This window comes from Mauremys mutica, chromosome 20 (genome assembly GCF_020497125.1).
Source record: "Mauremys mutica isolate MM-2020 ecotype Southern chromosome 20, ASM2049712v1, whole genome shotgun sequence".
NCBI classification, from domain to species: Eukaryota; Metazoa; Chordata; order Testudines; family Geoemydidae; genus Mauremys; species Mauremys mutica.
Genome location: NC_059091.1, coordinates 18,823,457 through 18,847,182, shown reverse-complemented (window position 1 = coordinate 18,847,182; position 23,726 = coordinate 18,823,457). Strand labels below are relative to the sequence as shown.

Here is a 23,726-nt window from a genome sequence, read left to right as displayed (position 1 = left end):
TATGTTCGCTTGCTTTACTCTGTCACTAACTCGGATTTCTTCTCCCTAGTTAATAAACCTTTAGCTAGTTTGGTCCAGGCCTGGCTACGGGCGCTGTCGTTGGTGTAGGATCTAGAGTACCAATGATCTGTGGTCAGTGACTGGCCTCTTAGGGCTGGAAGCAACCCGAGCGTGGTGAGTTTTGGTGTGAGCAGGGCCGATGCTTTCATTAGGTGACCCTAGGCAATCGCCTAGGGCGCCAGGATTCGGGGAGCTGCATTTTGTGCGCTCCCCACGGGGCACACGGGAGCTTCCGGTTCCGCTCCCGTCGCGCCGCTGAAGAAGGACCTTCTGCCAACGTGCCGTGGAAAACAGCGGCAGGCAATTGACAACTCAATGGCTGCCACTGTCGCCTGCAGCATTTCGGCGAAGGGTCCTTCTTCGGCGGCGCGACGGGAGTGGAACCGGAAGCTCCCGCGCGCCCTGTGGGCAGCACACAAAATGCCACCACCCCGAATTCTGCCTAGGGCGCCAGAAACCCTGGCGCCGCTCCTGGGTGTGAGTGACCATTTGTCACTAAGTCCTGTGTGTCCGGGCGGCAGGATAGACTGGAGAGACTACGGGAAGTGTCTGCGACCAATCCGGGAGTTCACAGTTGTTACTGGCTGGGTGAAATCTCATTATACAACACTCCACCAGCTTGAGGGGTCTGCCCGGTTTGCGACAGTCTCTGCCCTGAGGTTGGCACCCGCAGTTCTGAGCTGCTCCAGACGTCTTCCTTCCAGAACCAGGGATAGAACAAAGGAGTCCTGACTCCCAGCCACACCCCCTGCTGCTTTAACCACTAGACCCCGCTCCCCCAATCTCTGTGGATGTCTCACTGCTGTAGAGATGGGTCCTCCCTAAAGCAGACAGCCCCTCTGCCAGCCAAGTAGCCATTCTCCACGGGGCTGTGCCAGGCTGGGGGGGCGGGGGTGGAGCCAGGTTGGGGGGAAGCTGTGCCAGACGTGGGGGCTGTGTCAGGCTGGTGGGGGAGGGCAGAGCTGTGCCAGATGCAGGGGCATTGCCAGCCTGGGGGCTGAGCGGTGGTCCAGGACCTGGCCACACAGTACCCAGGAAGGAAACCCTCTTTGGAAAAGCCAGAAATGCTGGTAATCGGAGTGTGCCCTCTGACCACACGCTGCCTGTGCCCGCCCAATGCCCGCCGGCCTGCCCTTTCTTCTGCTGGCCTCCACCCACCCCTAGCCCTCACCCCCAGATCTCACTGCCCCCCACTCCCCCCCCAGCTAGCCTGCCTTGGAGCACCCCCTCCCCCACAGCCCCTTGGCTACTGAGGTGTACAGCATGGGGCGCATGTGTGTGTGTGTGGAATGCCTGCAACCCTCGCTGGCAGATGCCATATGGACCTGGCATGGGGAGATAGATAGATAGATAGATAGATAGATAGATAGATAGATAGATAGATAGATAGATCAGGTGGATAGATCAGGTGGATGGGGATAGATAAATAGAGTGGGTGGGTGGGGATAGATAAATAGAATGAATGGGTGGATGGGGGTCGATCGATAGAATGAACGGGTGTATGGAGATAGATAGATAGATAGATAGATAGATAGATAGATAGAGGGGTGTATGGGGATAGATAGATAGATCAGGTAGATGAGGATAGATAGATAGATAGATAGAATGGGTAGGGATAGATAGATAAATAGAACGAATGGGTGGATGGGGATTGATAGATAGATAGATAGAAGGGGTGGATGGAGACAGAAAGATAAATAGACAGGGTGGATGGAGTCAGACAGAAAGAAAGAAAGAAAGAACGGGTGAATGGGGATAGATAGATAGATAGATAGATAGATAGGGTGTATGGGGACAGATAAATAAATAGACAGGATAGATAGAATGGGTGGGTGGGTATAGATAGATGAATAGAACGAATGGGTGGCTGGAGATAGATATATTGAATGGGGATAGATACATAGATAGAAGGGGTGGATGGACATAGATAGATAGAAGGGGTGGATGGAGATAGATAGAACAGGTGAATGGGGATAGATAAATAGATAGGAGTGGATGGAGATAGATCGATAGATAGATAGAGGGGGTGGATGGGGATAGATAGATGGGGTGGGTGGGGATAGATAGATAGAATGGGTGGATGGGTATAGATAGAGGGGGTGGATAGGGATAGATAGATGGAATGGGTGGATGGGTATAGATAGATAGAAGGAGTGGATGGAGATAGATAGATAGAGGGGGTGGTGGGGATAGATAGATAGAAGGAATGGATGGAGATAGATAGATGGGGTGGGTGGGGATAGAATGGGTGGATGGGTATAGATAGATAGATAGGAGTGGATGGAGATAGATAGAATGGGTGGATGGGTATAGATAGATGAGGGGATGGATGGGGATAGATAGATAGAGGGGGTGGATGAGGATAGATAGGTAGATAGATAGATGGATGGCTGGATGGGGCAGATGGGGAGAGATAGACAGATAGGTGGGGGTGGTGGATGGGGATAGACAGACAGACGATGGCTGTGGACGGTGAATTCGCCTGCTTAGGTTACGTGCAGCCTCTAGCCCGCGTGTCTTGGTTTCGTTCTCTGGGGAACCTTTGCTCTCCCCCACCCTTGTTCCCCAGCTGGAAACCTGCTTGTTTTCACTCTGACTAGATCTCCAGGCTGCGAGGGCAGGGAACTGCTGAGGGGCAGGTGACTCAAACACTCTGGCGTGTGCACTGCCCCCGTGGGGATTTCGGGGGGTAGCCAGTGATGTCACAGGGGCTCAGGGATTGGGGTGCACCTGGGGGGCTAACAGGCTTGGGGGCGGTGAGGAGCTGGCACCCAGTTAAACACAAGTGATTCTTCCTCTAGCTGGAGGCAGGGGGGAACAAGGTGCAGCCCTGGGCACCCAGGAGAGACAGGGGTCCCCTTGCCCGGGGGGTGCCGTATGGGGTGCGGGTGAGGCGCGCTCACCTCTGGGACATGATCTTGAAGGCGTCAGGGAGGTAGCACTGCACGTTCTCCATCTGGAAGGGGTCGGCGTCACAGATCTTGTCGTCCGTGCGCCCGTAGTTGGCGTTCTCCACCATGATGACGTCGCTGCCGGGGCAGCGCAGCTCGATGGGGTAGCCCTCGCAGGCCAGTTCCCGCCGCACCAGGCCAAAGGGCAGCCCGGCGCGGCTCAGACCTAGGGGAGAGAGACAGACGGAGACGGTGAGAGGCATGAGTGGGTCGGCTCCCCATTCCTCCCCCCCATCTACTGCCTCAGTTTCCCCACCCTCTGAAGCTCAGGTGGCATCTGTAATTCACCTCCCCATCTGCCCATGGAGTGAGAAGCCAGATCATGGCACTGGGAACCCGGACTCCTGGGTTCTATCCCCAGCCCTGGGAGGGGAGAGGGGTCTAGTGGTCAGAGCAGGGGGTGGCAGGGGACCCGTGGGTCCAGTCTAGTTCCCATGGACCGGAGTCCAAATGAAACACCTGCCAGGACTTCACAGGCCGAGGACGGTGCCAGTGTTTGAGCAGCAGTGTGATCTAGTGAGTGGGGCACTGGTGTGGGCCTCAGGACACCTGGGTTCCATTCCTGGCTCTGCCACTGACCTGCTGGGTGACCTTGGACAAGTCCCTTCCCCTCTCTGTGCCTCAGTTCCCCCCACCCTTTGGTTAGCTAGGCTTTGGGGCAGGGGCTGTCGCTTGGGTGTCTATGCAGCACCCGGCACAATGGGGCCCAGTATCGGTTAGGATTTGTAGGCGCTACCGTAATCCATATAATATAAGAGCAAGTTCCTCTGTCTTTCCCAGATAACGGGGTGGGGAGTGTAGCTGCCCATATAAAGAGACGGGATCAGGCCCCTCATGGAGGGAATCTGGTCCCTTGCCCCAGGGCTGCATTTAAAGGCTCACGTGTGGCTGGATGTTTTGCCCAGATCCAGACGTCTCTCACCACGCGCTCAGCTCCCCGCACCGCCCGTGACCCACTTTCCAGGCAGCGGCTGAGCCGACAGTCTCGCCAATGTGCTGAGCAAATTCCCTGCAATCCCTCCGAATCCCCCCCCCATCTCCCATGTGACCAGGACCAGCCGGGAGGAGAGAGGAGAATTAAAACCACCCAGAGGGATTTTAAAGGGGAAACTAGGACTCCTGGTTCTATCCCTAGCTCTGGGAGGGATGTGGTGCCTAGGGGTTAGAGCAGGGGGGCTGGGAGCCAGGGGTCTTGGTTCTATCCCCAGTTCTGGGAGGGGAGTGGTGTCTAGTGGTTAGAGCAGGGAGATTGGGGGGAGCTTGGAGCCAGGGGGCCTGGGTTCTGTTCCTGGCTTTATATTAACTTGCTGTGGGACCCTGAGGCAGACTGTGGAACAGGAAGACACAAATGCAATGCCTGATGCATGCACCAGGGGGCGCTGCTTTAAGGGGCGGCTGGCTGCACAGACACATGCTGCTGCCCCCTGGAGGCAGCGTCTGGCGCTGCCTCCAGTGGCTGCTTGGGGAGGGTGTTGCCTTTCCAGAGCTGCAGGCTGTGGGTTCAAGTCCTGCTGGGGGGGTCTGGGAGGTTCCCTGAGGGGGGACTGTGCCCCCAAAGGGAAGGTGGGGACTGGCTACCAACATGGCTGCTGCCGATGTAATTTCCCCACATACACAGCTGAGGCAGAAGCAGAGAGAGGGGGGTGAAGGAAGGTCTAAGAGTTGGGGTGCGCTCTAACCACTAGACTCCCCTCCCAGAGCTGCAGACAGAACCCAGGTGTCCTGCTGCCGCACAGTGCTGTGAGCAGAGAAGGGGAAGGGCAGAGGCGGTGCACAGCAGGGGGCCCCCTCCCTCCAGGTTGGTGCAGCTGGGCGGGCAGTTCGTGCCCTGGCAGTGGTACGGGAAGGAGACCAGTCTCCCTCTGCCAGGACTTCGGGGAGCCCTGGCTGCTGTTGGTTCCAGACCCCACCACCAGGAGGCGCTGGTTGGCCTGAAATTCCCCACATTGTTCTGGCCATTCCTGTCATGGTGGAACCTTCCGAATTGGGATTTGTCCCCTGCCCAATATGGGCAGACAGGGAGGGGGATGGGGCCCACCCTGGCCAATGGGGCAGGAGGGGGTTGGACCTGGGACCTCCAGCATTAAAAGCACGTGAGCTAAAAGAGCAGCTTTGTTAGCTGGCAGTTGAAGGAGGTTGTTATCCCCTATGTGGACCAGCCGCTGCCCTGATGGGGAGGGAGCACAGTGCATTTAGCTAGTGTGTTACCTCCCTGGAACAACCTCGGCCCCAAACGCCTGTCGTCTGCGATCCCCACAACTGCCCCCATCCCAGTTCCTGAAGCCCAAGGCAGAGACCTGGGGCCTGATTCCCAGTGCTCCTGTCCCAGGGGCAGAGAATTGCCACAGCGCAGGGCGCCCTGATCCGCCCCCTATGCCAGGGGCTGGGAGCAAGGCACGTGCAGGGCCCCCCCCCAACATTTCCGCACCCGGGGGTGGGATTCTCAGGGGGCCATGTGCAGCCCCTGTACGGCACTGATGGAGGATGGGTCCGGGCGCCAGGCCCTGCAGCATCCTGAGGAGCGGGGCAGGGGGCAGCGCAGACCATGGGCCATAGTGTGAGCCCCTCCCCCCCCGTCTCCCCGCGTCGGCGGCTTTGAACCGGGGCTTGAAACGCCAGGAGCCAGGGACTGACGCGGGAGCCGCAGGACACAGAGCCAGGCAGGTGATTAAAGGGATGGCAGGTGCATTATGGGAGATTTGCTCACGCTCTCCCGACCTTGGCAGCTGCCCCTCAAAGGGGAGCGGAGAATGGAGCCGTCTCCGGCACGGCCCCTGTGGCGAGCGCGGGGCCTGACGGGGGGAAAGTGGGGGGGACAGGCCGAGTGAATGGGGAGGGGTGGGGCTGGGGCATGTGAGTATCTTTCTGTGAATGTGTGATGTGGGGGTGGGGGAGCGTGTGTCTCTGTGTGCAAAGGTGTGTGTTTGTGTGTACAAGTGTGTTTGTGTGTGTGCGCATGCATGTTTGTGTGTGCAAAGGTGTGTGTGTGTCTGCAATTGTCCATTTGTGTGTGCGAGTGTGTTTTGTGTGCCCATTTGGGCATAACACGCCTATGCATGCATGTGTGTGTCTGTGAGTCCCTGTGTGTGTGTCCATTTGCCTGGATATGAGTGTGTGTACTTATGTGTATGTGCTTGGGCATGGGTGTGCCTTGGGCTGTGTGTCCATGGGCTTGTAGGGGTTAGGGAGCATGCATTTGTGTCTGCACAACACTGCCCTCAGGTGGGCACAATGTGAACTGCTTGGCTGTGTGTCCTATGCCCTACACTGCCCCCAGCCAGGGGGATTCTCCAATGATTCTGGTTGAAATGGGAATAACAATAATATCTGTGGTGCACTTTGCCCCTGAGATACATGAACACACCATCGTGTGTGGTGTGTAGGACCACATCCCCTGTAGACGTGATACTGATCACTTAGCTCAGTCCCCAGAGTGGTGCCCCCTAGTGGTGGATCAGTCCAATCAGCCTTATGTCCTGCCTTTGCTCTCCCGTGGGGCTGGGGGAAGCCAAGCCTTGGGGCCCAGCCCCCCCCTCACTCACAGTAGAGTCCTTGTTTTAAATCTCCTCCCCCCCCCCCCGTCGTCTCTTCCCTGATCTAACTTTAGAAATGGAAGCAGATAGCGCTGAGATGATCAGATTAAACAGGAATCTCCCCCACTCCCTGGCGTGGGGACCATGACGATGCTACCCATGGGGTGGGGTGGGGTGGGGGGACGGGGCAGCCGTAAGTCTGTGCAAAGGGTCCCGTGCAAAGCGCACTCAGCGGGTACTGAGCGCTGCAGCCCCCTCCATGCTCTTCCATCTCTGCTGTGTCCTCTTAACAAGCCCCCCACCCCCAGCTCCCATAACATGGTTTCCTCCAGTGCCAGCAAGAGATAGTCCCTACCCCAATCTAAAGAGATCTGGAAACTGAGGCACAGAGATGGGAAATGATTTGCCCAGTGTCACACAGCAAGACAGTGACAGAGCCAGGGATACAACCCAGGAGTCCTGACTCCCAGCCTCCACTCCCCAACCACTAGACACAACTCCCCTCCCAGAGCCGAGGATGGAACCCAGGAGTCCTGACTCCTCCCCACCCTCTATCCAATACACACCACCAGAACCTGAGCCACCATCTAGGGGAAGGGGACGTTTCTCTGTGGTGACCTGTCCTATGTCTGTCCCTTGCCCCACCAGCATTGGGGCCCCAGGGCTCCCCATTTCGCTTTTCTGAGCACAGAGTCATCCCCCACTACCCTGAAAAAAAATGAATGGGGGGAAGGATAGCTCAGTGGTTTGAGCACTGGCCTGCTAAACCCAGGGTTGTGAGTTCAATCCTTGAGGGGGCCATTTGGGGATTGGTCCTGCTTTGAGCAGGGGGTTGGATTAGATGATCTCCTGAGGTCCCTTCCAATCCTAATAATCTATGATTCTATCTATGATTTCCACCTCCTCCCTCCCTGACATTTCCCTAGGCAGCTGGCAGTGAGTGTGACTGAGGCTGGGCTGCCTACACAGAGCTGTGCTACTGACTCACCCGACCACCAGACCTGGTGGCTCTCATTAATGTCACCCAAGAACCTCGGAGCCTCAGGGATAGAGCTGGATTGAAGTTTCCCTGGGGTGTAAATCCAGAGGAACTCCACTAAGCCCAGCTCCTGCTCTCCCCTGAGCCAGCTGTAACCGACATTGGGCTGCAGCCTGTCATCGCTCGCCCCTCTCCCATATTCCCCCTGTCACCCCTGCATTCAGCTCCCTCTGCTCAACACCCCCATCGAAGCTGGGGAGGGACCAGATTAACCATTGGGTCCCATGTGCCCCTCCCAGTGCCCTCTTTGAAGTCTCCTGGCCTAGCGCCCTGCCCCCATTCTGATGCCCTGCCCAGAGCTCCTGCTCCGGCAGGCCCGGCGAGCACCTCACGGGGTGTCAGCCAGAAATGGAGGAGTAGAGGAAAGGAACAACACAGGGGATGGCAGCATCTGGGGATCTCAATCCCCCCAGGGGAGCCCCCCAAAGATGCCGCCTCTGGCTCCCCGCCAGCTCCCCCCTTGCTCAGCTGCACCCCAAAGGGTTAACAGCTCGACAACAGGACCCACCCGCACAGGGAACCCAGCGCCCCCAGATCACCCTTGAGCAGAGCATGGGCAACCCAGGCACAAGAGCTTAATGATAATAACTGACCCTTGTCTGAACAGCACGGAGCCAGAGATACCCGCCAGGGACTCAAGGTAACAGGTTGGAGGCTATTGAGGGTGTTGAATGAGATCAGGGCCCCGTTGTGCCAGGTTCTGCACTGACCTGGACTGAGATCAGTGGGGACCGACCAGGAACTATGGCCAATGGGAGCTGTGGGGGCGGTGCCTGCAGGCAGAGGCAGCGCGCAGAGCCGCCTGGCCATGCCTCTGCCTAGGTGCCAAGGGACATGTCACCACTTCCAGGGAGCCCCCTGAGGTAAGCCCGGAGCCTGCATCCCTCACCCCCTCCCACGCCCCAACCCCCTGCCCCAGCCTGTGAAAATGAGCGAGTGAGTGAGGGTGGAGGAGAGCAAGGGACAAAGGGAGGGGGGAATGGAGTGAGCGGGGAGGTGAGGCCTCAGAGAAGGGGTGGGGCGGGGCAGGGGGTGGGGCAAAGGTATTCGGTTTTCTGCAATTCGAAAGTTGTCAACCCTACGTGCTGCCCAGATGCTGATCGAGATCGGGGCTCCCTATGGTGCCAGTTGTGGATCACGAGAGAGTCTTCCTCACTGCATCTGCCTCTTCCTTACAGAGGTGCTGTGGTGGGGGGAGCCCAGGGCTGGGCTAGCAGGGGGCTGCGGGTCGGGATTGAGGGGCACCGGCAGAGCTGGGGAGAGGGGGAGCCCAGGGCTGGGGCTGCGGGTCGGGCTGAGGGGATCTGCACAGCTGGGGGGCCCCCTGGCAATATTCTTCCCACTGGCCCTGTCAGACCCTAAAGCTGGATGGTAGAATCTGAGAAGCCAAGACCCCCATGGGACCACAGCCCCACCCCCAAAAGAGCCAGGCATGTCCCTCCGCTCCCCCTCGCAGCCTGCAGCGCCCCCCTCTCCCTATCGCTGCGAGCACTGGGGGACACGTCTCCCCTCTGGGGGGCGCTGCAGGGTGGAGGCCCAGACTGTTCCGCAGCCCCTAGTGGTGACGCTGGGCAATGCAGGCTGCAGACCCAGGGGGAACCCAGGGTCTATCTGCGTCCCGGGTGCAGCTGGAGATCGGGCGCCCCCTGGAGATCCCAGACCCCCTGCTCCCCCCGCCCGCTGTGGAGCCCCCGTCCTACCTTGTGTGGCTGAGGTGACGAGGATGGCGGTGACGCAGAGGCTCCAGAGGGCGTGGGCGAGGCGGGCCATGGTGCCGGCCGGGCGATTGGCACGCTCGCTCCCTGGCACGGCTCTCAGCGGCCCGAGCCCGGGGCCTCTCCCGGCATCACACAGGAGGGACGATCCGGTAGACAGCAAGCCTGGGGGAGGGAGGGGGGAGAAGCCATGAAACAAGCTGGGGGGGCTGCGGGGTTCACCCCACCCCATGTGTGGCAAGAGCCCCCTCCTCTATCTCCCAGCCCAGTAGCACCACCATTGGAGAGGGGAATTCCCCCCTCTGACCCAGGGCCAATACGGGTGCCCCCCCCCCCTCGAGGACCTTCTATTCTCCAGGGCAGGGATTGACAACACCCAGCCCCACTGGCTTCCCTAGTCCACCGCCAGCTAGGACCAACCCTGGCACGGGAAGGGTTAACCCAGCTCTGTGAGCTCCGTGGGAGAGTGGGGTGGAGGGGTAACGGGGCGGGGGGCCTGGGAGCCAGGACTCCTGGGTTCTCTGCCCAGCTCTGGGAGGGGAGTGGGGTGTAGTGGTACTAGAGGGGGCTGGGGGCCAGGACTCCTGGGTTCTCTGCCCAGCTCTGGGAGGGGAGTGGGGTGTAGTGGTACTAGAGGGGGCTGGGAGCCAGGACTCCTGGGTTCCCTCCCCAGCTCGGGGGTTCCTGTGCCTTAGTGGTGAGTGCGGCTCCCCGGGGACGCGGCCCGGGGGCCCAGCCGTGCGGGTAATACCAGCTCCCCCAGGGCAGTGCTGACACCTGCGCGCCAGGCTCCAGTGCCCCGGCTGGCAAAGCCCCTGCAGGTTCCTGTCTGACAGCTCAGCCGGGGCCTCTGCGCTCATCAGTGTCACAGCTCCAGCGCAGCGCAGCAGCCTGGGGGCTCTGGGGGACCCTGGCACTCAAGGGGGGCCCTGGGGGAGAACAGCTGAGCCATGAAGGTGGAACCACCTTGGGCAAAGAGCAGAGCTGGATCATAGAGCTGGCTTCAGACAGGACTCCTGGGTCCCGCCCCCCCAAGCTCGGGGAGGGGGGGCTAGTGCGGAGAGCAGGGGGGGCTGGGAGTCAGAACTCCTGGGTTCCATCCCTGGCTGGTGGGGGGGGGGAAGATGAATAAGGACTAAGGACACCTGGGTTCTACTCCCAGCTCGGCTGAGTGAACTTGAGTCCAGGGCCCCTTGTGCCTCAGTTTCCCCATCCCTGATATGGGAAGAACAGCCCTTCCCAGCTCCAGTGGGGGTGGGGATTGGGCGCTCAGAGCTTCTATAGTCACGTAACACTAGAGCTGTCTCCCGAGCTGTGTCCCCCCCCTCGTAGCACTGAATGGGGCTGGGGGCCCAGAGCCCTGCACTGGGGTGCGGGGGGGGACACTTGGGCAGGAGAGGGGGTGGATGGGGGGAAGGTCAGAGACAGGCAGCTCTTGGGGGCATGGAGGCGGCGGGGGGGGGGACTGAGGACAGGGTGGCCCCAGCAGCCCCCCCCCCCGGAGCAGGGGTTCTAGTCATTCACCCAGGGATGAGCCAAGCCAGGGATGCCAACACATAGCAATGGGCACGGGGCCAGCCGGGGGGTGGCTGAGCCCCTCATAAATTTCCCAGCCCCTCAGCGGAGAACAAAGGAGGCCGGTTGGGGGTGGGGCTGGGGGGAAACCCTGCTGCAGCCCCCCCCCATCACAGCCTGGGAAGAACAGCGGGTGCTGGGAAGGAGGGGGCCCCCCGGGTAGGTCTTGCTGCCAGCACGTCCTAGCCGCTCATCTCCCAGCCCCTGGGCACAGGGAGGTGGCAAATGAGCCCCCCCACACCCAGCACCCCGCAGCACTGCACTGGGGTCAGCACTGACTGTGAGGGGAGAGCGCCCCCTGCTGAGCCCCCACCCTGCTCCCCGCAGCACAGCGCCCCCCGCTGAGCCCCCCCGCTCCCCGCAGCACAGCGCCCCCCCGCTGAGCCCCCCCGCTCCCCGCAGCACAGCGCCCCCCCGCTGAGCCCCCCCGCTCCCCGCAGCACAGCGCCCCCCGCTGAGCCCCCTGCCCCGCTCCCCACCGCACAGCGCCCCCTGCTGAGCCCCCACCCCGCTCCCCTCAGCTCAGCGCCCCCCCGAGCCCCCCCGCCCCGCTCCCTGCAGCACAGCGACCCCCGCTAAGCCCCCACCCCGCTCCCCTCAGCACAGCGCCCCCTGCTGAGCCCCCACCCCGCTCCCTGCAGCACAGCGCCCCCTAGTGCCACACTGGGGCATTGGGGTCAGCACTGACTGAGGGGACAGCGCCCCCTGCTGAGCCCTTGGCCTCACCCCTTAGTGATAGACTGCAGCTCTCCCCACCATCTGCGGTCCCAGCTCACCCCTGCTTAGCCAGAAGTGGGAACTAGTGGTGACAGCTGAAGGGCTGGGAGTCCGGACTCCGGGGTTCTTTTCCCGGCTCTGGGATGGGGGTTGGGCGTAGCAGTGAGAACAGGCCAGGCTGAGTGACGCTGGGTTTGTCGAGGGATCCCGGACACTGGGATGCCCCCGTGGACTGGAGCCCTGGCCAGCAGGACCCCGGCTGTGCCATCCGCACATCTCTCCCTCCCGCCCGGCTGCAGGAGCTGGGCCTGGAGCGCAGGCAGCACATGTGAACGGAGCTTTCCAAGGCTCCTAATTATGGCTTCCTGGTCTCTCCGGGAGGCGGCTCGGTCTCCTGGGTGAAGACACCGCGGTTTAAGAAACTGCCTAATTACATCTCAAACTGCCAAATTATGGCAGATCAGCCGGGAGGGGAGGGGTCTGGTGTGTGGCTCATCCACAAGCCTGGGCTCTAGCCTCAGCTCGGGGAGAGGAGTAGGGGTTATTGGTTAGAGCAGGCAGCTGGGAGCCAGGACTCTTGGGTTCTATTTCTGGCTCTTGGAGGGGAGCGGGGTCTAGTGGTCACAGCAGGGGGGGTTGGGCATCTGGCCTCCTGGATTCCCTTGCTACATCCTGGTGTGACTCACGAGCAAGTGCTTTGCCCCCTTCTGTGCCTCGGTTTCCCCATGTGTAGAATGGAACTAATGAGGGTGGGCCCGACGCTTAGACGACCTGGAAGGTTTGGGTGATGCGAACACTTTGGGACCCTTGCTAGATGCAAGTCGGGTCCTGATCGTTATCAGGAAGAACCAGAACTGGACCCTCCCGCTACTGCAGGGGTCGCTGTGGGGCGAAATGACCTAGCTAGGGCCAGGTGAATCGCTCAGCTGAGGGCCCTGCATCAGAGCCCTTTCCCAGCGAGTCGGAGCAGGAACTGAGGGGTCCGGGCCAAATTCCAGCATTAATTCTACAATCCTGGTCACCTCATTTCCCTCCTGGAGCTTCTTCACGTGGACTAGCCACTTGCTCTTGTTCTAAAGTGTCTGACAGTGATGGTGCGTGACAGTGAAACAGCTGCCACGCCTCACCCCAGAAGTGGCTGCATCTCAGGGTTGGGTGAAGGATCCCTGTGCTAATACTGTGTGACTGCTAAACAGCTGCTGAGCCCTGGAACCTCAGTGCTGGCTGAATGATCCCCATGTGGGGTCTCTGTGTGCTGCCAAGCAGCTGCCATGCTCCACACCAGAGGTGGCTGCCTTTCGACGCTGGGCAGGCGAGTTGCGTACAGTGTGGCCGCATGGCTCTTAAAGAGCAGCCGCGCCCCACCCCAGAGCTGGCTGCAATGCTCAATTTATCAAGCGCCCCAGCTCCATTACGGTGCAATACACTGGCTGAAACCCCCACACCCTGCTTGTGCCATGTCCCTGTTTAGCGTCTCCTCGCAAAGGTGCCTCCCAACTCCCTGGAAAGCCACAGCAAAGGGCAGTAAGATGAACAAGCATCTGGAAATCTCCTGCTCTAGCGCCAACAGATTTATCGGCCTTCGGAGCCCTGGATTCCTGACCCAGCAACAGCGGGTTCCCTGGAAACTCCCCACAGCCCATCCGCTGGGCAGCGCCCAAGCAACAGGGCTGCCAAGTCTGCACACACAGGAGGCTCCTTTCTACAGCAGAAGACGTACAATTATTATCCACATTAAGGTTGTGACGAGGATGTGGGGGGCCCCTTTGTGCCGGGCGCTGCCCAGACCCCAACCAAGATCAGGGCCCCCTTGTGCCGGGCGCTGCCCAGACCCCGACCGAGATCAGGGCCCCCTTGTGCCGGGCGCTGCCCAGACCCCGACCGAGATCAGGGTCCCCTTGTGCCAGGTGCTGCACAGACCCCGACTGAGATCAGGGCCCCCTTGTGCTGGGCCCTGCACAGACCCCAACTGAGATCAGGGCCCCCTTGTGCCAGGCTCTGCACAGACCCCGACCGAGATCAGGGCCCCCTTGTGCCGGGCGCTGCACAGACACAGCGAGAGGTTGCCCCTACCCCATAGAGCTCACAATTGAAACAAAGGGAAGGATTGGTCCCCCTTATTTTACAGAAGGGGAAACTGAGGCACCAGGTGATGCAGTGACTCACACCAGGCTGCATGGGGAGTCAGTGGCAGAGCAGGAATCGAGCTCAGCTCTCCTGAGTCCCAGCATCTGACCCACAAGCCCATCCTGCATCAGTGGGTCACGACCTGTTAGCCCTGCAGAGACGGGCCGGGCCTTTTGCAGCACCCCTGTGTGCCCATTTGGCTGCTCCAGCCACAGGGCCGGGGCTATTTTAGGACACACCATATCCCAGTGCCCAGAGGGCAGGATGGTCCCCACCCGCTCTCCAGGGACACTTCCGGCCTGGATCCTGCCTCTGCGCTCCGGGGCACGGAAGCTGCCGTCAAATGAGAGGGAATTTGGAGCAGTGCAGCGAAAATGATTAAGGGTCTCGGAGGATTAAATTACAAGGGGAGATTAAAAGAACTAAATACGACTAGCTTGGCTAGACGGCGGCTAAGGAGCACTCAGATAATTGTCTGGGAGTAGTTGAAGGATGTAAATATCGAACGGGGGGGTGGGAGGGGAATTATTTGAGAGGAGACGTTAAACTCAAGTGCGGCGTGGTCATGTGGTAAAGCACTGGGGCAGGATGTGGGAAATCTGGGCTCGAATCCCACTCCTGACACCAGCAGGCCGGGTGAATCAGTTCACTGCTTTGTACCCCCATTTCTCCTGCAATCTGCAAATCCTCCCTTGGTCTGTTAGAAGGACGGTGCTGGGCTTAGAGAGGAAGGCAGCTATGGCACTAAGATGGGCTATGGGGAAATCAGCTCCCCTCTGCTGCAAATATTGTGTGTGACCCCTGCGGGAGTCTCTCTGTGCCTCCATTTCCCCATAGGTAACACAGAGAGAACAGTCCCTGCCCTACCGCACGGGGGGCTCAGATACTATGGGAAGGGAGCTCTTAGGGGCTGGCACTGCCTCAGTACCACGGTGGTGGGGGGTTTCAAGGCCCAGCTCCTGGAGTCAGAAGAACCTGTGGCCCTGGGGGCAGCAGGGAAAAGCTGGCTTCAGAGGAGAAAAAAAGAATCCTGAATTCATTGTTATCTAATAAAACAAATCTCATGATTTTAAGTCCATCTCGCAGTGTTGGGGGCCCGGTTCACGTCCGAGGTTGGCAATGCTGCCATCTCTCGCTACATTTGTACAGCCCCTGGCACAACGGGTGCCGAGCTCAGTTGGTGCCATTTTTTATTATTCTCGGGGAAGCAGAGTGGCCTAGTGCAGAGAGCACTGGACTGGGACTCTGGAGCCCTGGGCTCTATTCTCGGCTCTGCCGCTGGCCTGCTGGATAACCTGGGGCAAGTCCCTTCCCCGCTCTGTGCCTCAGTTTCCCCAGCTGTAAAGCGGGGATAATGCTACTGACCTTCCTTTGTAAAGTGCTTGGAGCCCGACTGATGAAAAAGACTGATTAAGAGTAATTATTCATTTGTAATGTGGTAGCACCCAGGAGCCCCCGTGACGGATCAGGACCTCATTGTGCCAGGCGCTGCACAGACACAGAGCACAAAGCTGGCCCCGCCCCCAAGAGCCGACAGTCTACGTCCAGTCTCTGGACTAGAAATGACTCTGGCTCTGTGCTGAGAATCAAACCCATGGCGTCTCTTGCAGATGACAGGTGCGACGGCACCCCCCCGAGCCCAGCCCGATTCCACATGGGAGTCATGTATGCAGGGAGCAGGGCAGCTAATCTTGGCCAAACAAGCAGAGCTGACTGCCACCCCCACCACTGGAGCCTCACGGGGGTGGAGGAGGGAATCCCCATGGACATTATGCAGTGTGGGGGCTCTGGCACTCAGCTGTGTGGTTCTGAGGCTGGGTGGCACACCCACTCCATGGGTGGCACCATCTCTAGGGGGTAGCCAAGGAGAACCAGTGTCGCTTAGCAACATTTAGGTGTCCCGGTTACATCGGGGAGAGGTTATTGGGGGACATGCACTGGATATGACCTCTCCTGGGGGAGGGGCCATTGTGGATCATGGCTCCACCCACCATCCTTCCTCTGAGGGCGAGAGAGTCTCCTCCACCGCAGCTCTCGCCATGTGGCCAGCGGGCACAGCACAGCCTGCCAGGCAGACTCGCGCCTGCAGCTCCACCAGGGTTTGCAATTAAAAGCCGCAATTAATGGGCCGATGTAATGCTGCGAAGCAGGGGGCGGGGAGATGCTGCGTGAATGGGGCACACGATACAGCAAAGCCGCAGGGTACAGACCGTGCTATCGGCCACTGGCCAGCCCTGGGTGAGTGGCCGGCCCTCCGGCCTCGGTAGCCTGCAGGAGCTCTCGCTCTGGTCCTTTCACCATGCCGAGCTCTTTAGTGGGAGGGCTCCAGATCGCGCTCCCTGTTTTCCCGGGGAGGGTGGGGGGACCAGCTCACCCTGTGTGTGAGTGAGTGGCAGTGCGGGGAAGAGAACCCAGGAGTCCTGACTCCCAGCATCCCCACTGCCAGCTCTACCCAGCAGACCTCACTCCCCTCTCAGCCCTGGGAAGAGAACCCAGGAGTCCTGACTCTCATCCCCTCACCCCCAGCTCTACCCACCAGACCTCACTCCCCTCCTGGAGCCGGGAAGAGAACCCAGGAGTCCTGGCTCTCAGCCCCTCACCCCCAGCTCTACCCACAACCTCATGCCCCTCCTGGAGCCGGGAAGAGAACCCAGGAGTCCTGACTCTCATCCCCTCGCCCCCAGCTCTACCCAGCAGACCTCACTCCCCTCTCAGCCCTGGGAGGAGAACCCAGGAGTCCTGGCTCCCCGGCAAGCCCCCCTTCCCTTTGACAGTGGGATCTTTACTGACAAAGGCCCTTACTCTAGAACCCGTGACGCATCTCCATGGTAACAGCTCATCTTCGGAGCTCCTTGACACTCAGATCCATGTTAGGTGGGGGGGAGGTGAAGGGGGGAGGGGGACAAAGACAGGGGGTGCGGGATGGTTTTGAAATCAGCAATCAAGCCCCCGGCTGCTCATCAGGCACAATCAAACCCGCCTGCATCCACCCTGCCCCCAGATCTGGGGGTGCCCAGAGGGAAATGACCCATTTCCTTGGCCGAGCCCTTGTCAGCAGCATCCCGGCCCAGTTGCAGAGCCTGCCCCCGCCCCGCAAACGTACTCTCCCAGCCTGTGCAAATGGCAGCGTCACCTCGCTGAGCTGCCGGCAGGCCCATCTAGCCCGGCATCCTGGCATGGGACTATCGACAGCCCCGGGCCATTGGTTACCGTGTACTGAAGGAGCCTTAGAACTGAGCTGGGAAATCAGGGTCATTCCTGCTCCTTTATCTGGGGCACAGGAAGCCTGAAATGGTTGTTTTTTCTGCTTGAAATTCAAGTCTCGTCCACTCTGGGCGTCTCTATGGAAAACTAGGGATCAGACCGGATTCTGAGAGCAGTGATTCCACGCACACCTCAGCTTATTCACGCCGGGAAGTGAGAGGGTTCGAAAAAACATCTGAGCTGTTTAAAATCCCAGGGTCTGACGCTCCCACGGCTTTTCCCCTTTACATCAGGGCCTGGTGAGCATGAAACACAACAGTTTCACACTCCCCTTACACTGGTGCAAGTGAGCTCCCAATGTCCTGGATAAACCAGGAGCAGAGTCTGCATTTAGTATTGGTGATGTTTATTGAACTCCAACACCCAAGGAGCAGTTGGGAGAAAATAAGTCCCTGATAAAGAAGCAACACCTCACCCCCCTTGCCCTTCCAGTTAAAGCTGTTTTCTCTGATTTCAATCTCTGTTGTTAAAACGTGTTCACTAATATCTGTTAGTTAAGGGCGTGTCTAGACAGGGCTAGAAGGCTTGTTTTAACCCATGTTAGTTAACATCTTTTAGACTGGGAAAGTTGTATTTTTACCGACATTAGCTAGTCAGGATGAAGCCTAGGATAGCAAAGCAGAGAGCAGGAGCTAAAATACAACCTGGTCTGTCCACACTGGACTTCTAAAACATGGGAGCTAACCCGTTTTTAAAATACACCTAGTCTAGACCAGCTCTGACGTGCCAGCTCAGGGGTAGGCAAACTTTTTGCCCCGAGGGCCACATCAGGGAACAGAAATTGTATGGCGGGCCATGAATGCTCACGAAATTGGGGGTTGGGGTGTGGGAGGGGGTGAGGGCTCCAGCTCGGGGTGTGGGCTCTGGGATAGGGCTGGGGATGAGGGGTTGGGGGTGCAGGAGGGTGCTCTGGGCTGGGACTGAGGGATTCGAGGGCAGGTGGGGGATCAGGGCTGAGGCAGGGGGTTGGGGCCCGGGAGGGGGGCAGGGGGGCAGGCTCTAGGTGGCACTTACCTCAAGCAGCTCCCAGAAGCTGCGGCATGTCCTCCCTCCAGCTCCTATGAAGAGGTGCAGCCAGGCAGCTCTGCACACTGCCCCCTCCACAGGCACCGCCACTGCAGCTTCCCTTGGCCGCGGTTCCCAGACAATGGGAGCTGCGGGGGTGGCGCGTGGAGTAGGGGCAGCCTGCAGAGCATCCTGGCTGCCCCTACACGTAGGAGCCAGAGGCGGGACATGCCGCTGCTTCCAGGAGCTATGTGGAGTGGGGCAAGTCCCAGACCCCACTCCCCAGCTGAAGCACCAGAGCGGGGCAAGACCCGGACCCCGCTCCCCGGCTGGAGCATCGGAGCAGAGCAAGCTCCAGACCCCGCTCCCCGGCTGGAGCAGCAGAGCAGAGCAAGCCCCAGACCCCGCTCCCCAGCTGGAGCACTGGAGCAGAGCAAGCCCCAGACCCCGCTCCCTGGCTGGAGCACCGGAGCAGAGCAAGCCCCAGACCCCGCTCCCTGGCTGGAGCACCGGAGCAGAGCAAGCCCCAGACCCCGCTCCCCAGCTGGAGCACTGGAGCAGAGCAAGCCCCAGACCCCGCTCCCTGGCTGGAGCACCGGAGCAGAGCAAGCCCCAGACCCCGCTCCCTGGCTGGAGCACCGGAGCAGAGCAAGCTCCAGACCCCGCTCCCCAGCTGGAGCACCGGAGCAGAGCAAGCCCCAGACCCCGCTCCCCGGCTGGAGCACCGGAGCAGAGCAAGCCCCAGACCCCGCTCCCCGGCTGGAGCACCGGAGCAGGGCAAGCCCTGGACCCTGCTCCCCGGCGGGAGCTCGAGGGCTGGATTAAAATGTCTGGAGGGCCGGATGCGGCCTCCAGGCCGTAGTTTGCCCATCCCTGCACTAGCTAGTTGAGTTGAATTTGCTCCTACTCAACCAGTTAGCATGGGCTGAAAATCCACATTGTCTTGTGCACACCCGTTTTAGGCCCTGGGTTTTCTGAGGCTGCGTTGATATAACTCTCTCTGTCACAAATCACGCCGAGCGACTTGATTATACTGGTGCAAAAACTACAGTAGGTTTCACCTACCCCTGCCCCGCCCCTCTTAGAATAACAGTAATCGCCAGCTCCCATCCATCACCCAGCATCCGTAGACCTCAAAGCCCTTCACAAAGGAGACAGGATCAATTTGCAGATGGGGAAACTGAGGCAGGGGGGGCAGGAAAGTGACTCGCCCAAGGTTACCCATCAGGCCAGTGGCACAGCTGGGAATAGAGTCCCAGGTCGGGGCTTCTTCCCCTAGGGATTTCGATCCAGAGAACAATAAATTCACAGCTTAGGTTACACCACAAAACAAGCTGCCGTAGCCAACGCAGCGGATCTGGCTAGCAATCCACGTGGAGGAGGGCGCAGGTAGCTTTCCTGCAGTCAGGTTAGCTCCCTCCAGCTAGCTTAACTCAAATGAAAACCCCAGTGCCAATCGCAGCTATCGCTGGGTTTTTACAATGATTTTGTCTGGCCAAACTACAGAAGGTGTCAGTGAATCCTGGGCTACAACAGAAGTCCATTTTTTTATCGTTTCGACAGATAATATCAATGTTTATTTTTAACCATTTCCTCCCCCCCCCAGTTTTATCAATTTCAGTTTTCACACTCACGGGAAATGATGGGGGTGTGTGAAAGATGCTCATTCTCCGATGACAGCAGAGGTTGAGATTCAAACTGGTTTCTAACCATTCAAATGCACATTGTCAATGTCACATCTCAAAACACACCAAGTAAATTGCCTTCAATCAAACGTTCGCAAGCGGCACTTTTCTTACTCCGCCTCTCTCATAAATATCATCGCTGGGGGGGGGGGGTCGTGGGTTCGTGTGTGTCCGGAGAAGTGGACGTTTGCCAACATTTATGGATGAAAATGGAATCCGTCCCAGGCTATCTATAGACAGAGTTTGCACCAGCATAGCCAGGGCACTTAGGAATGTGATTATTTTACTGACAGTGATCGTGATCCAAATTCTACTGTGGACGCAGTTAAACTGGCTTGTACCATTCACCCCCCGGAAGAGGAAGAGTTACACTGAATTAAGCACATTTACACTATTGTGACTGCATCTGCAGGAGGGGGTTGCACCATTTTAACTAGAGCGGTGTATAATAATCTATCCGCACAGCTCCAACGGCTTCGTAAAGAGGGCCCGGGTTCCTACTGCCATGGGGAAACTGAGGCACGGAGTGACTTGCCCCGAGGGAAGTCAGCAGCGGAGTTGGGAACAGAACCCAGGAGTTCAGAACCTCAGCCCGCTGCAGTAACCACTAAATCTCATTCCCCTCCCACGAGTCCAGCCTCCTAGACCGTTACCTCCTCAAATGGGACAACCCATCCAGAGCTTGGGCTAGAACCCAGGAGCCCTGACTCCCAGCTTCTGCTTCCTCTAGGACCCACTCCCCTCACGCAGCCAGGATAGAACCCAGGAGTTCTGGCTCTCAGCCCTATTTGCTATCATGCAGGACAGGGATGGGCTGAGGATTTCCAGAAGGAGAGAATTTTACACCCGGGTTATTGCAAGGGCTCTTTAACGACAGTCACAGCTTTGCTTTGACCCTTTGTGCGAAAACCAGAAACTGCAGCACAGCGCCCCCTAGCACCACTCTGGGGTACTGGGGTCAGCCCTGACTATGTGGGGAGAGCACCCCCTACCGAGCCCCCACCCTGGTCCTTGCAGCACAGCGCCCCTAGCACCACTCTGGGGTACTGGGGTCAGCCCTGACTGCGTGGGGAGAGCGCCCCCTACGGAGCCCCCACCCTGCTCCCTGCAGCACAGCGCCCCCTGCTGAGCTGATAGGACCTGACAGGCTGCCAGCCCAGTAGGCAGACGGGGGATGTACAGGGACAGACGGGTGGTGAACAGGGGTAGATACAAGCCCCCCCTTCCTCACTCCCCTCAGCACGTCTCGATGATGCCTCCGGCCCCTCTATCCCCTGCCAAGCCAATGGGCGCTGCCCTCCCCCATGGCAGGGTGCCCCACAGCCGTTAGAAGGGAGGTGTGGCGCTGCCCCCCCCGCTACCCTCCCAGTGCTCCCTGCTCCCATATGCAGCGCAGGAGGGTGAGGAGTCGCTGGGGCTGGATTTAGTCTCCTTATTATGCAGGAAACATAATGTTCTGCTGAGGCTCTTACGGAAGCGGGCGAGAGCTATTTGCAGGCTGGGCCGCCTGCTCTCCCCCACGCCCGCGGGCGGGCACAGCCCTGCTGCCAGCTGCTCCCTGCCCTCTGGCCTGCAGCCCCCGCCGGGCACTGCAGATCGCCCCAGGCAGGGCCCCCTGGCTGCAGCCACCACCAGGGAGCTGTCACAACGGGGCGGGCGGCCTCGGGTCCTGGTTCCAGTGTTTGCCTCAGCAATTCCCAGCGCTCTCCTCCGGCGTGTGGGGCGGCGGGTCTGTCCGCATGCCAGCTGCCGTCCCACAGTGCACACACCCAGGGTCCCATAGCCATGGGGGGCAGCAATGCATCCTGGGTAAATCCTCCGCCAGTGACCGCAGGGCACCATATCCACAACATGGGGAGATGCGATGCATTCTGGGATGCCTCCGCCCAGCGTGCAGGGAGCTGTCAGGGCCGAGACAGTGGCACCGGCCTTGGGTCCCATAGAATCATAGACTATCAGGGGTGGAAGGGACCTCAGGAGATCATCTAGCCCAACCCCCTGCTGAAGCAGGACCAATCCCCAGACAGATTTTTGCCTCAGATCCCTAAGTGGCCCCCTCAAGGATTGAACTCACAACCCTGGGTTAGGCCAATGCTCAAACCACTGAGCGATCCCTCCTCCCACTGCTGCTCTAATTGCACCCACCGGCCCCAGCTGGACCCGCCGCGGTTCGTGCCCAGAAAGCGACTATTCTGAGCCGGCCATGCCAGGAGCCACAGCCTGGCCAGGGGCTGCTTCAGCCACGTGGCTATGGCCGACTGACCACCGGCGGGAGCCGTTCACAGCCCAGGGAATGGGCCTGGCCTCCTGGTGACTGCAGGGCACCCCAGGCAGTCTACCACAATGCACCACTACAGACCTGGCTGTGCTGGTGCATGCTGGGAAACTCTGGGCCTCTGCCCCCCAGCTGAGGCCAGACCATGGACCCCATGGTGAGATAAGAGAGCTGCCTCCTATCCCACCCGGGGGTTTTGTCTCACTGAAAGCCATGACTCAGGGAAATGAAATCTCCTGGAACGGGAATGAAAGGCAGTGAATCACCTCAGTGAGCTGCTAAAGTGCCCCCGGGGGCCAGGATTAGTGCCGAGCACTCACACGGGTCTCCAAGTGCCCTGCAACCAGGCCTTATCGGCGCTGGGGGGACAGGGAAACTGAGGCACCGGAGTGACTTGCTCAAGGTCTCACAGCAAGTAGGTGGCAGAGCTGAGACTGGAATCCAGGTGTCGTGATTCCCAGCTCCCTGCTTTAACCACTAGACCTCACTCCTCTCCCAGAGCTGGGGATAGAACCCAGGAGTCCTGATTCCGAGGTCCTCCCCCAGTCTAAGCACAGCTCCGCCGTCCTTCCCACACTTAGCCATGGGCTCCGGGAGCCCGGAGAGCCACTGTCCCCAAATCACCTTTACCAGGATCAGGAGATCCGCCCCTGCCCAGGACTCCCAGGCAGCCACTCAGGGGTGGGTCCTTCTGTGAATCAGCTGGGTCCATCGAAATCTGGGGGGCTGGGGGCTGTCTGTAGGCAAGGCCTGCTGGGCACATGGCCCGGCCTGTGTTTGTCTCATCTCTGCCTGGCTGCTCGCAGCCCCGGCCTGTCTCTGGATCCCCGGTCGGGGCCGTCACCCGCAGCAGACGACCCCCGCTCTTGTCGCTGTGACATGCTGGGGGCTGCTGGGTGGGGTTAGTGCTTGGGTGGGAGAGTGAGGAAAAGGAGGGGGCGGGGGGCTCTGGAAGGGGCTGCTTTTCCCTCCGGAACAGGTCTAGGGGGCGATGTGCTTTTCCTACGAAACCTGACCTACGGCAAGTCCTTTCTTGGCTCTGTGCCTCAGTTTCCCTGAAAGCTGCTGGGGCAGGGACTGTTTCTGTGCAGTACCTGCCACGCCGGAGCCTCTGTGTGCAGCCAGAAACCCACTCACGACAGACCACGCAGACGGTGCAGCTGGCTCTGGGTACGGCAGGGTCCCGGAAGCATTACCTCGCAATAACAATTCAGGGCTGGCAGAGCATTTGCCAGCACATCTCAGAGGAGAAAGGGACACGGTGGCTGGAGTGTGAGTCTGTGACGTGGGAGACCCAGGTTCAATTTCCTGCCCAGCCGCAGCCTCCTGGGGCAAGTCAATGAGTCGGCCTGTGACTCGGTTTCCCCAAACGGGACTATTAGCACTGCCTGGCCTCCCAGGGGTGTTGGAAGGGCAAATACACCACAAAATGTGAGGTGCCCAGACCTGGGGTGATGGGGGCCATGTTAACCACACGTACATAGCAGCACTCACACCCCATTACCGCCCGGTAAGTGCCCGGCATGAATATTGTAGGAACGACTGTTGGCCACTTACACCAACTGAATTGTTTTTTCCCACAATGCTGTTCACTGGCATCTCCCACAATACCTTGGAACCGGCCAGCTCAGCATTTGACCTAAGCGGAGAGGAAAACTTGCAAAGGCTAAATCTGTGAATATCCTGCCCCCGGCGCAACCATCACGGACCGGTATCCGGCATGCATCAGCCAAAGCACAGCGGAGACAGGCCCAGCCCAGAACAGGGTCAGGAGCTGGTA

General features: G+C 59.5%; 1 protein-coding gene across 6 annotated transcripts in view; it reads right to left on the bottom strand.

Moving 5' to 3' along the window:
* Positions 1-23,726, bottom strand: part of LOC123353516 (adhesion G protein-coupled receptor L1) — a 93,975-nt gene that overhangs the window by 45,621 nt on the left and 24,628 nt on the right. For 4 of the 6 annotated variants that reach the window (XM_044994648.1, XM_044994643.1, XM_044994647.1 and 1 more), the window contains exons 2-3: positions 9,284-9,463; positions 2,964-3,177 (exon numbers count right to left, since the gene is read on the bottom strand). In XM_044994648.1, the coding sequence (XP_044850583.1) occupies positions 2,964-3,177; positions 9,284-9,353 (284 nt within the window). In that variant the 5' untranslated portion in view covers positions 9,354-9,463. Of the gene's footprint in view, positions 1-2,963; positions 3,178-9,283; positions 9,464-15,708; positions 15,728-16,416; positions 16,435-23,726 lie in introns of those variants that run through there. The other 2 variants (XM_044994646.1, XM_044994645.1) reach the window with 2 other exon arrangements.